This window comes from Scyliorhinus canicula, chromosome 1, assembly GCF_902713615.1.
Source record: "Scyliorhinus canicula chromosome 1, sScyCan1.1, whole genome shotgun sequence".
Lineage (NCBI taxonomy): Eukaryota > Metazoa > Chordata > Chondrichthyes > Carcharhiniformes > Scyliorhinidae > Scyliorhinus > Scyliorhinus canicula.
In genome coordinates, this window is record NC_052146.1 from 255,006,244 (window position 1) to 255,021,557 (window position 15,314).

Consider the following 15,314-nt stretch of genomic DNA (forward strand, 5'->3'; position numbering starts at 1 on the left):
CAATATGCTAGCCCATCAGCTATGGAGGCACATCACATCCATGGATAGAGAAGGGGAAGGTAGTGTCGGAGCCAGGGAAGTTTCACGAGGTGTTCAGGGAATACTATGAAAAGTTATATCGGGCCGAGCCAGGTGATGAGGAAGGGGATATAGAACATAGAACATAGAAAAATACAGCATAGAACAGGCCCTTCAGCCCACGATGTTGTGCCGAACCTTTGTCCTAGATTAACCAGAAGGAGGCCATTCGGCCCATCGAGTCTGCACCGGCTCTTGGAAAGAGCACCCTACCCAAGGTCAACATCTCCACCCTATCCCCATAACCCAGTAACCCCACCCAACACTAAGGGCAATTTTGGACACTAAGGGCAATTTTTCATGGCCAATCCACCTAACCTGCACATCTTTGGACTGTGGGAGGAAACCGGAGCACCCGGAGGAAACCCACGATCACACGGGAAGGATGTGCAGACTCCGCACAGACAGTGACCCAAGCGGAATGAAACCTGGGACCCTGGAGCTGTGAAGCAATTGTGCTATTCACAATGCCACCATGCTGCCCTTAAGAACAAATTAATCTACACTCCATTATTCTACCGTAATCCATGTACCTATCCAATAGCCGCTTGAAGGTCCCTAATGTTTCCGACTCAACTACTTCCACAGGCAGTGCATTCCATGCCCCCACTACTCTCTGGGTAAAGAACCTACCTCTGACAGCCATCCTATATCTTCCACCATTCACCTTAAATTTATATGTGGTGGTTTTGGATGAGCTGGAAGTCCCAAGGCGGAAGAGGAGAGAAGGCAGGTGCTGGATGAGTAGCTGGGGCTGAGAGAGGTAATGGATAGCATGAAAGGGATGATGTCAGAGAAGGGGTATGAAAGCATAAATACATCAAAGAACATTCTGCACATCTCACATTTCAGAGTTTGTGCAGGTTTTCCCTCCCTTTTCACAACCCCCCACCCCGTGAGGAATAATTCCTCAAGCATGGTCATGAGCAGTCCCCACCGTGTCTCAAATTCCTCTGCTAATCCCCTCAATTTGAACTTCATCTTTTCCAGCCGGAGAAAGTTGTACAGGTCCCCCCAGCCAGGCCGCCACCCCTGGTGGTGTTGCCGACCGCCGTTCCAACAGAATTCTTTGCCGGGCAGCAAGAGAGGCGAAGGTCACAACGTCAGCCTTGCTCTGGAGGCGTAGTGGTATTGTCACTGGACTCATAAACCAGAGACCCAGAGTAATGCTCTGGGGATCCAGGATCAAATCCCACCACTGCAGATGGTGAAATTTGAATTCAACTAAAATCTGGAAATAAAAGTCTAATGATGGCCATGAAATCATTGTTGTAAAAGCCCATCTGGTTCACTAATGTCCTTCAGGGAATGAAATCTGCCATCCTGGGGTACTATTTGGTGCACACCGCACACATGCTGTGGTATATCAGGTGGAGGTAGGAACTCTTGAGGGGGCGGACGGTCGGAGGGTGGCCATCCAGACAGGTCCCGGGCCTTTGGATACAGTTGTCCCGTCAATGTTAGAGATGAAGGCGCAGAGCCAGGGTCTACATGAGAGGGTCAGCAATCATCCAGCGCCTGCAGCTACAGTTGGAGGAGTCCAACCACCTACAGTGGCAGGAAGCTGTGCCGACCATGTGTGCCACCCAGGCCGACACCACACGGGTGGGCGTCTGTGGTGGAGGCCTTGGATGCGGCGGTATCAGCCATGGGTCAGTGTCCAGGGCCTGGGGTACTCTGTGTAGGTGGTAGCCGAGGCACAGACAGGTCAGCCATGTCACAGGCAGCCGTGTACCAGGGCCACATGGACATTGCAGTGGCACTCCAGAGCTTGGCCCAATCACAATGGGTCATGGCTGCAGGCATCGATGGCCTGGCACTTGCTGACCTGAACCAGACAGAGAGGGACCTTGCATGGTCACTGAGTGATATGGCATAGTCCCTGAGCAATGTGACACAGTTCCAGAGGGACCACGCACAGTCCCTGTGTTCCAGGGCCATGAGCATGGCGATCCTGCTCGATATAAGTGTGGGCCTCCAGGAATGGCATCGGCAGGTGATGGCGGAGCCTCGGAGCTCGCTTAGGCCGCACTCGCGTCCAAAGGAATAGCCTGGGGGCCATCAAGCACCCCGAGGGAGGAGGAGGTGATGGGGCCCATGCCGGTGACTCCCGCAGGGTAGGTGCTGGGCTTCCTCAGCACCTCTGAATCCCCTCACCTATCCCTTGCACATCCAATGGGCAGCAGGCAGAACAGGGTGGCACCAAGCCACTTGTGAAATCTGGAAGACAGACGGATCCTTCCAGGAGTGGTCGCACTAGAGGACGGCCGCCAAAGGGGACCCAGGTCACAGGGCAGGAACGACAGCAGGCCACCTCCACCCATGATGTACCACCTGAGAAACCACCTAGACAGAGCATTAGGGGCCATTAGGCCAGAATGGTAGACACCAGTTAAGTTGGCATGTTGCAGAACATAGTTTAGCGATAGGGGCTATGGCGCAATAACTATAAATAGCACAATCAATACCTGTTCACCAACGTTGTGAACTGCCTTGGTGCAGAGACGTTGCAGGGCGATTGGACAGTGGGAGGATGTGTGGGGGTGGAACGTGACAGTCGAGCCGCTGGAGGCCAGGCCCCCTCATCGGTAAACCTGCTGCCGATGATAATTTCCCGTGCGTGGCGGCCCAGCCACACATGTTGTGTGGCTTCCAGTGACTGCCAAGGCCCCATGCGTTGCCCATCCTGGCCCTCCTCCATACACTCAAGCATGTTGCCCCGCTGCTGTGCAATTTTGTGGAGGATGCAGCAGGCCACTACAATTTGGAAGACAGTCCTAGCGCTATACTGGAGGGCCTCTCCAGTGTGGTCTAGGCACCTGAGCCATATCTTCAGGATGTCGATGCACCACTTGATCGTGCCCCTGTTCGCAGCATGGGCATCGTTGCAGTGCTTCTCCATGTTGCCCTGTTGCCTCCAAATAGGCACGACCGCAGCGGATAACCCCTGTCACCCAATAGCTAACCCCTCAACTGGTGGTGCGGTTCGTAAGTGTCTGGTCCAATCGGGGGTGCCAGGATGAAGGCGTTGTGCACACACCCTGTGTATCGTGCGCAGCTGTGCATGATGTGCAGCTAGTGGTCACAATTGCATGTTCATCGAATGAAACCCCTTTTGGTTTGTGAAGGCCAGCCCCTCATGGGGTGGCGCTCATAGGTGGGCATGTGTCCTGGCAATCACCCCGCTGGACCTGTGGCATCCCAGCAATGGTGGTGAACCCCAATGCCTGGGCAACCTGGTGATAAGGATCTGGGGAAATTTGATGAGAAATCCATAAAAGTTGCATTGGGTGGCATCTGCCACAATGTTTCACAGTGTGGTGTGTCTGGCTACAGTTGGCCTGTTGGCTTCCTGTTGATTTACAAAGACTATCACAATCCCTTGTCCCCCTCGAGCCAACCCATCATCTTGGGGTGGTCCTCGAACATCCCGGGGATCTCTGAATGTCCCTGGATGTAACTGTCATGCACTCTTCCAGGATAGCGTATGCACAAATGAGGCGGGAGTCACACAGGATCTGTACATTCAGAGAGTGGAACCCCTTCCTGTTAACAAAGTGCACTTCCTGATGCCATGGTGCTCACAGGGTGATATGTGTGCCATCAATGGCCCCTTGGACCTGGGGGATCCAAATGATGGCGGTGAATCCTGCAGCCCGGGCATCTTGGTGGACCTCGCCTCAGTCAAAGTTGATGTAGTTTGACGCTCGAACATCCAGAGCATCCGTGACCTCTCGGATGCACCTGTGGGCTGACAATTGCAAGATGCCACACCGGTCCCTGCTCGAGCCCTCGAATGACCCAGTTGCATAGAAATTGAGGGCAGCTGTGACCTGCACAGCCACCGGGAGCAGGTGTCCTCCTCCTCCACGGGGTGCCAGGTCTGAGAAGATGTGGCACAGGTGCCACACTGTCTTCCTGGTGAGAAGCAGTCTTTTGTGGAACGTGGTGGCCATTGGTTCATTGAAGGACAATCGCGTCTTCTACACCTAGATCAATGTCAGTGGACCCTTCGAGCCCCTCCTCAGCCTGATGGGTGGCTAGGTCTTGAGCCTGAGCGACAGCCCCCTGGTGTAGTGGTGCAGGCTCGGACCTACATTTGCCTTGATGCAGTCGACGATGTCTGCCTGCGTCGGCTGCGACTATCGGCCATCCAGTGTGGAAAGATTTCTCTCACAACCGACAAGGCTAACCCTTCCTTTGAGATCGCCTTCAGCTGTCAAGATAGAGGCTTGTCACTATCAGTGAGCTGTGAAATGGAATGAAAACAACTAGGTTGAAGGGATGAAAGGCACACTGCAACATTGAAACCACAGAGCCTATTGAAACTTCAAGGGAGCTCATGTGGGCAGGCTAGTACAAAGGGGAGCCTTCAAGGGGGAGGGGGGTAAAATGAACTTCCAAGAAATAAGTTGCAGCATGGCTCTGTCCTGTGAGAGTTCTGTAGGACACACAGGCTTCAACTGTGGTTTGCCCTATTCTGAGTGTTCACAAGAAATAAAGCAGGCTTCAATGCTTCAAATACTCAAATCCCCCCTCTGCCTCTCCAATGAGCCCATGCCCAACCCCAACGTGGCCCCCTCCAGCCTCCCAACCCCTTGACGGAACCCCCACAGCACCTGGCCAGCTTCATGGAGATAAGTGGAAAGGGCCAATCAGCCCTGTTCTCCTGCTCGGAGTCCATTGCGCCTGGTTCTCCCTTTTGTAGAGCAGTACTGAATGGCGCCCACGTGACTTCCTGCTTGGGGTTTGGGGAGCAGGATAGTGACTCCCGCGGTAATGAGATTAAAGTGAATGCACATGAGGTGAGATTTGTTTCATGCTCTTTTTGGGTGAGATCTTAATTAGGCCAGCTGGAGCAGGCTGGGAGAATGGCCCGGCGCAAATCTCTTTTTGGGGCTCCCCCACTATTCCCCTGACATAGTGGAATTGGGTCTGAGCACCATGTGGCCAGAGAATCACCCCCAAAGTGTTTCTCTTCTGGCTGCTCTGCAGCTATCTGGCATTAACATTGAAATTAACAGCTTCAGATTTCGTAGAATCCCTCCAGTGCAGAAGGAGGCCACTGGGCCCATCAGGTTTGCACCAACCCTCTGAAAAAGTATTCCACCCAAGCTCATTCCCCTGCCCGATCCCAATCACTCCTTAACCTAACCTACACATCCTTTTTGGGCACTAAGGGGCAATGGAGCAGAGCCAGTCCACATAACCTGCACATCTTTGGACTGTGGGAGGAAACCAGAGCACCCGGAGGAAACCCGGGGAGACACTAGGAGAACGTGCGACTGCCACAGTCACCCAAGGCCAGAATGGAACCCGGTCCCTGGCTTTATGAGGCAGCAGTGCTAAGCACTGTGCCACCGTGCCACCCTATTACATTCTCCATTTTCATTTCATCGGGGATAACTGGTAATGTGGATTGGTTCTATTGGTGTCTATGCTTGATGTGCCCCTTTAATATTGATTCAAAGGCCTGCAGCACTGATCCCTGTTCCTGAAAGCAAACAAAATTCACATTGGGTTCTCTGAACTTCGATTCTTGCCCCTTGCTGATCCTCCAACTAAGTCTGGATGCAGGGAACAAGGATTCATTTGACAGCACATCTGAGTGAGTGCCTTGCCTCTGGACCAACAGAAAACTGAAGCGGGAAAACTGAAGTGGGAAAAAAGTAATGCATGCTCATGACTCATTAACATGGCTGTCCTCCATTTTGGTCCTCTAAACCCCAATAAAACTTTAAATTGGGCTGAGTTGGGGCAGCACGATGGCACAGTGGTTAGCACTGTTGTCTCACAGCGCCGAGGTCCCAAGTTCGATCCCGGCTCTGTCCGTGTGGAGTTTGCACATTCTCCCCGTGTTTGAGTGGGTTTCACCCCCACAACCCAAAGATGTGCAAGGTAGGTGGATTGAACACGCTAAATTTCCCCTTAATTGGAAAAAATGGATTGTGTACTCTAAATTTTTTTTTTAATTTTAAAAATTGGGCTGAGTTGTTAGACCTGCCCAAAAGTTAGATCTGCCCAGAACTGAAGCCCCAGAAATTACAGGCCAAGGATCACGAGTTCACAGTCCCAATTTCCTTTCTCTAATGCAAAGCAGAAGAAACGTAACCCTGTTACCTCAACAAGTCATTTGATTGTATAAATGAAGTTTCAGAATGCATTCGCTATTAAAACTTGATAATTTCAGCAGCATCCTATTGAAGGTACACACCACTAGTTGGAAATCACCACCAAAAATGTATTGAATGAATAAAAATAAAGGGCAGGATTTTCCGCGGCCTCCGTGGCGTGTTTCGCGGCTGCGGAGGAGGCCTGCTATTGGTCAACCCACCACTATCAACGGGGTTACCCGTTGTATGCCAAAAGATCCCACTGGTGAGAACGGTCGGACAATTCCGGCCAAAGAACTTTTGATTATTACACAGTTACCAAGTGACTAAGTTTCATAGGGTAAAATAATCTAGAACAGCAGAATGGATCATTTTGTGCAACCAAATATTCCAAAATTACTCAGTTTAAGACAATTTATGTCTCTCCACAAATAATGAAGAAATACAATGAACAAAATATTTGGAAAAAATAGAATTGTGCAAAAGCTATGTTCAGCTTCCATATAACATAAATGATTTGGGCAGTCACAAATATTTAATGATTATTAGCTATCATCACTTTGTTGACATAAACATATTCTCAGTATAAAATTAAACAGTGAAACAGAACCCATTACAATGTAATTTGTCACAACAGTCTCATCGAGCTAGAGATAATCCTGCAGAGAACAGTTACTTATGCAATCTTGATTAAGCACAAAATTCTATCCCCTGCTTAACTCACTTGCGCTGCCATTCAAATGAATGTTTTAAAGAATACTTGTTCTTATTAAAATTACCCACCTGATCACACAGGAGGCTACCATTTATGACTCCAAGTTGTAAGCAATCACAAGGTTTGCACACTTCAGTCGCTGAGAGGCTGATACCTATTTCTCGGTAAAAATAGTCTTTACACCATTCACAATTTTGTCCTGCAAGAATTGATTGAACAATATTCACAAATTAATCAGGCCTTCAGAGCAGATTCAAGTCAAATATGTTCAAGTGCACGAGGTTTGCAAATACTCAGCATTGCTAAAAACACAAAGCTTGCCTCAAAATATTATAGAGAATAATTTTAGACAAGAGATAACAGTTCAATTTTCCCAAAGAATTTACTTATATATAAAGGATCTCCCACGGTGGTTCACAAATGCTGAGGGGTAATTTGGGTTGTTCAGTGTGACAGAACCAGATGTGCAAAACGTCAGCAGAGACGGAGCCCAGTGTCATGTTTAAAATGAGATGCGTTGTGGATTGGCAATTGGGGCCTGCCTTTGATCCTGAAACAGGCAACGTGCACAAAATGTGTGCCTCGCGGGGAGAACCAAATCCAGCCTGAATCTGGAACTCAGGCATCTAATATTATCCAGGGGAATGTAGCAAGCTGGATACAAAATTGGCTCAGTGGCAGGAAAGAAAGGGTAATTTTTGATGGATGTTTTTGTGACTTGAAGGCTGTTTGCAAAGGGGTTCTGCAGGGCTCAGCACTAGTCCCCTGAATTTTGTGGTATATATTAATGATTTGGATGTAAAATGTAGGGGGAATGATCAAGAACTTTGGAGGCAGGGGGAAAACTTTTGCCCACGTAGTTGATTAAAAAAAGAGGGTTGCAGTGGACTGCAGGGAGGTATCAATGGACTGGTCAGGTGGGCAGAAAAGTGGCAAATTGAATTCAGCTCAGAGAAGTGTGAGCTGATGCATTTGTGGAGGCCAAACAAGGCAATGGATGCTACGGAGAGGTGTAGAGGAGGTGAAGGGCTTCAGAGTGACTGTCCACAAATCCCTGAAGGTGGCAGGATAGGTTGATAAGATGGTTAGGATAGCATTTAAATCCTTCCATTGATTAACTGAGGCAATGAACTTAACTGCGAGGTTATGCTGGAACGATGTGAAACTTTAGTTAGGGCATAACTTGAATACCGTGTGCAGTTCTGGTCACTTCATTACAGAAAGGATGCAATTCCATTAGAGAATGTATAGGACAGATTTACGAGGATGTTGCCAGGGCGGGAAAATTGCAGCTATGAGGAAAAATTGCATAGACTGGGATTGTTCGCCATGGAACACAGAAGTCTGAGAGTAGATTTGATGAAGATGTAAGGGGCCTAGATCAGGTGATGGGAAGGGCCTATTTACTGCAGCAGAGAGGTCAGTGACATAGGGGGCACAAATTCCAAGTGATTTGTAGAAGGAATAGTGGGGAGACAAGGAATATATTTTTCACCAAAACAGTTGTGGGGGTCTGGAACTCAGTGCCTGAAAGGGTAGTAGAGGCAGAAACCCGCAACTCGTTTAGGTGTCTGGATATACCACGAACCAAACGCTGGAAAATGGGATTAGGTTGGGTGGTTCATTTACGGCCAGCGTAGACTTGATGGACCAAGTGGTGTCTTTCTGTGCTGTAAGCTTTCTATGTGTCTATTTTATTCTGTCCAAAGACAAGCTGTTACCTTTTCTGTTGCCACTAGCAGCCCGCCTATTGAAAATAGATGACACTGAATCATTTTGTAGCTAGTGACAACCCAAAATTAAGCAGCGACCCTGTTAAGCCCTAGCAGGGAGGAAAGCTGGTGGTGAACAGTGGTGAACAGTGGCGTGGGGAGACCTTGGAATCCGGAAAGAAGTAGTGGTAGCAAGCGGGAACTGCCGCAAGCTTCCCAACGCTTGACCCAGCAACGCAATTCAACGTTGATTGGTCCACTTGAACAAGATCCCAGGGGCTTCACGCCGCAAATGAAGGCATGCCAGCCAATTTGCCGGGACCACGCTCGCCAGGCCCCACCTGCTTACAAGGTTGAGCAGCACTTAAGTGGCACTTGCACAACCAAGCCCACTCAGTTCGCGGCCTTGGCTCCGAGATGACCAGCCCTAAGGTTTGGAGACAACACCCCCCCCCCCCCCCCCCCCCCCCCGCAAAACCACCCACCTCCAACGTGACCAACCTCCTCAAACCTCCATTTACCTCCACCCCAACCCACCCTTCACCCCCTTCACTCCCCATCCCTACCCCCCTCCCTTCACTCTACCCTCCCTTTACCCCAACTCTCCCGTCACACTACCCCGACCAATGTGAACCGGATGTGTGACTAACGATGCCCTCTCTGTGACTCTGCAGGCAACACTTTCCCACAATGTTCAGGAGAGGGCCAAGACTAGCGGAGGGTTGCAGGACATAAGAATCCTCCTGACCTTTGAGGAATGGGCCCTGGATTTTAGGGGGGTGGCCGAGGATAGAGCGGTCACCAATGTGGAGGTTGGTGCACGCCACAGAGATGAGAATCTCTACTAACACAGAGACACGCACCTCAAGGGTCAGGCTTCTGGGGCACAAACTGGTGAGCACCACACAGCGCTGATGCACATCAGGTGGAGCCAGGAATGCCAGCAGTTGGTGGGTTGCAGGATCCCAGGACTCTGCTGAGTCCCAAACAGATGTTGAGCCTCTGGAACAGTTTACCCGCCGCTCATGGAGACATTAGGGAGCGGCCGGTACATCCAGAGGGAGGTGTCTGCGACACTCCAGCTGGTTCACAACTGATTGGAGGAGTCCCAGAAGCTACGGGCACAGGAGATGTCGCCAGCAATGAGTGGCATCGAGGTCAACAATGCTTGAGTGGCGACCACAATGGAGAACCTGGTGCACAATGTTGGCAGCATGAGTGAAGGTGTCCAAGACGTTGTGCAGTCTGTGACAGCCATGGCTGAGGGCCTTGGTAGACTGTCCGACTCACTGGGGAATATGACCCAGTACCAGGCTGACCTTGATGAGATGCTGCAGGACACGTCTCGATCTCAGATGGGAATGGCTGAGGCGCTGTGGAGCTTGTCGCAATCGCAGGTGGGCATTGCCGAGTCACTGCAAAGCGTGGCCGAATCACTGTGCACCTGATGGGTGGTACCCATGTCGATGATCTAGCACGTCTTGCAGAGATTCCCATGGCAGGGTTGTGTGGTGTTGTGGTCGCTGTTCTGAAGGCTGGTTAGTTTGCTGCAAACAATGGTCTGTTTGAGTTTGCGCGGTTGTTTGAAGGCAAGTAGAGGGGGTGTGGGGATGACCTTGGAAAGATGTTCATCTTAATCGATGATGTGTTGAAGGCTGCAAAGAAGATGTCGTAGTTTCTCCCCTCCAGGGAAGTAGTGGATGACGAAATGTACTCTGTCGGTTGTGTCCCGTGATTGTCTTCTGAGGATGTCCCGAAGCGTGGTATATTGGCGAGACCATGCAGATGCTGCGACAACTGATGAACGGACATCGCGTGACAATCACCAGGCAGGAATGTTCCTTTCTAGTCGGGAACACTTCAGCATTTAAAGGCATTCAGCCTCTGATATTCGGTAAGCATTCTCCAAGGCGGCCTTCAGGACGCGCGACAACGCAGAATCGCCGAGCAGAAACTGATAGCCATATTCCACACACATGAGTACGGTCTCAACCGGGACCTTGGATTCATGTTGCTTTACATTCATCCCCCAGCATCTGGCCTGGACCCGACCTGGACCGCCCACCCAAAAATAGCCGGGTCTCGCATGAGGCCCCCCTGCCCTCCAATCGGCCCGTACCCGACCATGGCGACCGCGGACTAAGCCGCCACACGAGTATCCCGAACGGCAGGACCACATTAGATCCACGCCGTTGGTACTTCGGCCGATCGGGGATGGAGAATAGCAGGACGGGCCTCTGGCAATGGCCGCAGGTGGGCGATACGCGGTGCGGCGTACTTCCCGGGTATACCGCTTTTCGGGTGCCGGAGAATCAAGGAACCGGTGCCAGTCCTGATTTCATTCGCGAAAGTGGATTCTCCTTCCTGGCACCGGACACGATTTCAGCGTTGGGGTGCGGAGAATCCAGCCCCCTGTTCCTCCGTGTGTTGGCGGGCCAGGTGGCTTGTGGGAGTCATTGCCCAGCATCCCAATCAGACCGTGATGCCTCAACACTGCTTGAACACTGCGGGAGGCAACGCCACACACGCAGCAGCCAACATCGGAATACTCAGGGAATGGGACACATCTCGGGGACATGTCCATGGCCGGAGGGGGAGATGCCTGGAGAGTTGGGCCAAGGGATCGGAGGTTGGCCCGCATTGCAGAAGAAAGTGATAAAGGCATCATTCTAATTGTGCACAAAGGTGTTTATTGTGTGTAACTATTCCCCGCTCTACTGATGGTGCTGCCCCCAATGCTCCCAAAACCCCCCGCCCAAACCCTACCTACATCCACCCTCTTCCCTCTCCCCCGGTGCCCTCAGAGATCCTCAAAGTGTTTTGCCCTGCTAGCTCTACCATTACGTCTAGCTGTGGCCTCATATTGTACATCTGAGATGGAGGCAACCAGTTGTTTATCTCGTCCTATGGCTTCGATGCCCCTGGCAGGCGTCCTCTGGGGCCGGAGGGCCCAGCTCACTTGTCAGAGCCAAATGCACAGCCGTGCTGCCCTGTCCCGTGTGCTGACTTTGAGACATGACCTCATCAGAGGGATGGAACTTGGGGGGAGCTGGTGGCCACCGTCGCCACTCCATGGGATGGATCCCGGTTAGCACCTAGTGCCCCTCCTCCTGGACGGTGCCCTTAGGGCCCTGGGGTTCACCTTGGGATGGAGGGCCGGCCGGTTCAAACCCCGGCTGCCCTTGCATCATCTGGCTCTGCCAGTCCTGGCGGTTCCCCATGATCTGCACCATTGTGAAAACGCCCTCGGTGATGCTCCCCAGTGACTGGGACATGCTCCACAGTGCCTCGGCCATTCCCATCTGAGAATGGGATATGTCCTGCAGAATCTCACCATGGTCAGCCTGGTAATGGGTCACATCCCCCAGCGATGCAGACATTCTGTTGAGACCTTTAGCTATGGTTGTAACCGATTGCGCGATGTCTTGGACACCTTCACTAATGGTGTCGATGTCGTGCACCAGGCTCTCCACTGCAGTCGCCACCCTAGCAGTGTTGGCCCTGGTGCCACGCTTTGCTGGCGATATCTCCTGCACTTCTGGGACTTCTCCAAGCGGCTGCTGGAGTGTCGCTGACATTTCCCTCTGAATGTCCCGGCCGCTCCCGAACGTCCTCATCGGCTCCGGGTAACCATGTTCCACAGGCTCAGCATCAGGCTGGGACTCAGCTGGGTCCTGGGATCCAGCAGAGCTCCGACTGCTATCTAGCCTGGGGGTTTCTGCCTCCAACTGATGTACATCAGCAGCAGTGTGGTGCTCACCAGACTGTGCACCAGAAGCCTGACCACTCACGGTTCCCACCATGGTGCGTGTATCTGCACTGTTGGAGGGTGAGGATGACAGCTGTGACGCATCGATCGTGTCTTCCTCAGAACTCTCCTCTGAGGTGGTCTCATGGGAGACTGGAGGGGGGGGGGGGCACCAGGGATGGACCGGCACCATCGACTTGAGGGCCAGTGTGAGAATGGACATGTGGTCAGTGGGAGGGATGGGTCAGTCAGTAAGGCAACAATAACTCACGTTTGACAGGTCCTTTGGCTGGGGCCTCTGCGGCATCCGCCAACCTCCGCGTTGGTGACCGCTCTGTCCTCGGCCACCCCAGTCATCCCCCAGGGCCCAAGGTAGAAGGTCGCATGGTGAGTTGGCGGTGGGCGCTCGCGTAGGAGCGGAAAGGTCTCGGGTGTGGCCGTGTGATGATGCCGGCTCACTCATGCTGCCCGGTGCATGTTCTTGTCCTTATTCTGGCACGCTATGCCATTCCCGCTTCCACACTCCCACCGATCACAGCTGCCGCCATCTCATCCCAGGTGGCACTGGCTGCCCTATGGCTGACCGTTCGGGACCCTCAGGGGAACAGGACACCCATCCTGGTCTCCACTGCGTCTAGCAGCCTCCCCATATCTGCATCCCCGAATCTTAGGGCCGGCCTCCTGGGTGCCATTGTTGTGGCTGGCTGGGGTTGGCTGTGCAAGAGCTGTTTCAGTTGCTGTCTGGCCTTGTTAGCTGGGGGGTGCCGGTGAATCAGCTGGCGAGCCTTCATTTGCGAGGAGAAGCCCGTAAGATCTTGTTAAGTGGACCAACTAACATTGAATAGCGTTGCCGGTCTGATTGGGCCGAGCGCTGGGAAGCCTGCGGCAGTTCCCGCTCGCTGCAACACTTAGAAATCTTTCCAGAGAATTGCGCCCCTTGCGAACTACCTATTGGTCCTGCTCCACCCACTAATGCTTTTGATAAGACATCCAATTATTCTAAATTGGAGAGCTTAATTCAGTCTCATGTTTGGGCTCCATGTTCAGCCAGTTCCTGTTCTTTGTTTTCAGCTCCACAAGTGTTGAAAATTCATTGTCATGTTTGTACATTGTAACAGTAATATAAGTCTTGCTGAAGTATACTCGTTCTGTGAATGTTTTGTGATGTTGCACAAGTGGTACAAATGAGGGTCTGACCTATTTTCTTGTACAGCCTTGGTTATGGCATTCTACATCAGTGACACGCAATTTGGAGGATCCTCATGGACCAAGCTTAAGAAACACAGGCATAAATCATACCCGCACCAATTTGTTGGGTTGTTTATCTATCTTTCTCTTCACGCTTGAATGCACCGCAATTACCATGCTTTGATGCTAACCACAATGTTTCTGAACACTTGCTATGATTGACAGCATCACACCACATCAAAAGCAGCTAAGTGGTTTCACGACCTCTTTTTCACAGAAAGCTGTGATACCGTGAGCCCTCCCCCATGCAAATATTAGTGAAGGGGAGAGCCTCGTACGAGGCCCTCTCTGAGCTCCAGCAGAGACCAGTAGCGATTCTCTGCTGGCGGGAGCACTTTGGCTTAAGAACAGAGAATCCCAGCCTACTTTTCAGTTCACTTCTAAATTAATTTAGGTCTTCACACGTTGCAAGTCATTTACTAATTAAGTAGCCAAGTTGATAACCTATAACAATGTCACCCATGAATAGAAAGTTCTTCACAAGTGAGTCCTTTGATGTGAGGTACTTTCACAAAAAGAAAATATCAGGAACAAAATCATGCCTCTGCCTATATCTCCCCTCGGAAACAATAATAAGATCAGGAGTTCATCATGCAAAAAATCATGGGCAATCATGAACTCATATACTGGTAGAAAATTGAACAGCATAGTGACTGGTCAACACGTAACGGCACTAAAATTACAAACTCTGTATTAACCTTTAGGAAACTGGTCAGAGAACTGCTTTATTTGATGATAGTGGCATGATAATCTCGCATAGTGAGTCATGACTGCAATCACAGAAATACACTGGCCTAACAAGTATTCCTTTTTGCAATACATTAAAGCACATTACTGAAATAGCGCTGAGGGGTCCTGAACTCCATCTGACCTTCTGCGTACTTAACGGTCAATGCACCATCATCATAACACAATTCATTTACTGCATAATAGGCACATATTCTTACCAGCAGTGTTATGTTGACAGCCATCGCAAATTCCACCACCACCTTGAAAGTAGTCATGAGGGAATGGATCAATGGAAGTGTCATAGTGACAACTGATGGCATGCTCATAGCACTGGCAAGGTTTACAGTTGTACGCGTGAATCTGATCACCCTGATGGAAAGGCTTGTCATTGAAGAGTGGCTGGCAGCGTTCACACTAAACAAAAAGTTATTCAAAACATCAGAAAGTAAAGAAGCAGCATACAAGTGCTTGTCCATATTTCTAACAGTTGAAAATTTATTTTTAAACCTTTCGAGATAACATTTGTGGTGTTGCAGCTTCTAATGCTCACATGACAACCACACACCCTTAAAATAATAAACTCCATTGCATGAACAACAGAAAAATTAATCGCTGCTGGGAAATGTATCAGAAAATGATTCACATATAATTTTGCAACCACAGAGTTCAATAGGCAACAAACAAAAGATATATATTTTTGCATACACACACCTAGGGTAGATCTTGACATTGTGTGTGATAAGTGTAGAATGGGTGATAATGAGATGCCAGCCTGCTTTACATCACTCATGATTACTGATTCCATTGAGTTCAAGTTCTGCCACGGAGGGTTTGTAATTCAGATTGGAATCCTCTGCCATGAAAGTTATGAATGTTTCTTCAATTGGGACCAATACTTTTACTTAACGTAAGGGATCAAAGGATTGTGGATCAAAGCAGGGCAAATGTAACTAAGGTACCAATGAACAATG

General features: G+C 50.5%; 1 protein-coding gene across 7 annotated transcripts in view; it reads right to left on the bottom strand.

Annotated features, from left to right (window-relative positions):
• The window catches only part of ush2a (Usher syndrome 2A (autosomal recessive, mild)), a 1,354,742-nt gene that overhangs the window by 1,090,612 nt on the left and 248,816 nt on the right, over positions 1-15,314 (bottom strand). For all 7 annotated transcript variants that reach the window (XR_005462328.1, XM_038811752.1, XM_038811743.1 and 4 more), the window contains exons 10-11: positions 14,562-14,757; positions 6,975-7,105 (exon numbers count right to left, since the gene is read on the bottom strand). Coding sequence is in view for 6 of the 7 variants with exons in the window: in XM_038811752.1 (XP_038667680.1) it covers positions 6,975-7,105; positions 14,562-14,757 (327 nt within the window). In the remaining variant the exon portion in view is untranslated. The remainder of the gene's footprint in view (positions 1-6,974; positions 7,106-14,561; positions 14,758-15,314) is intronic.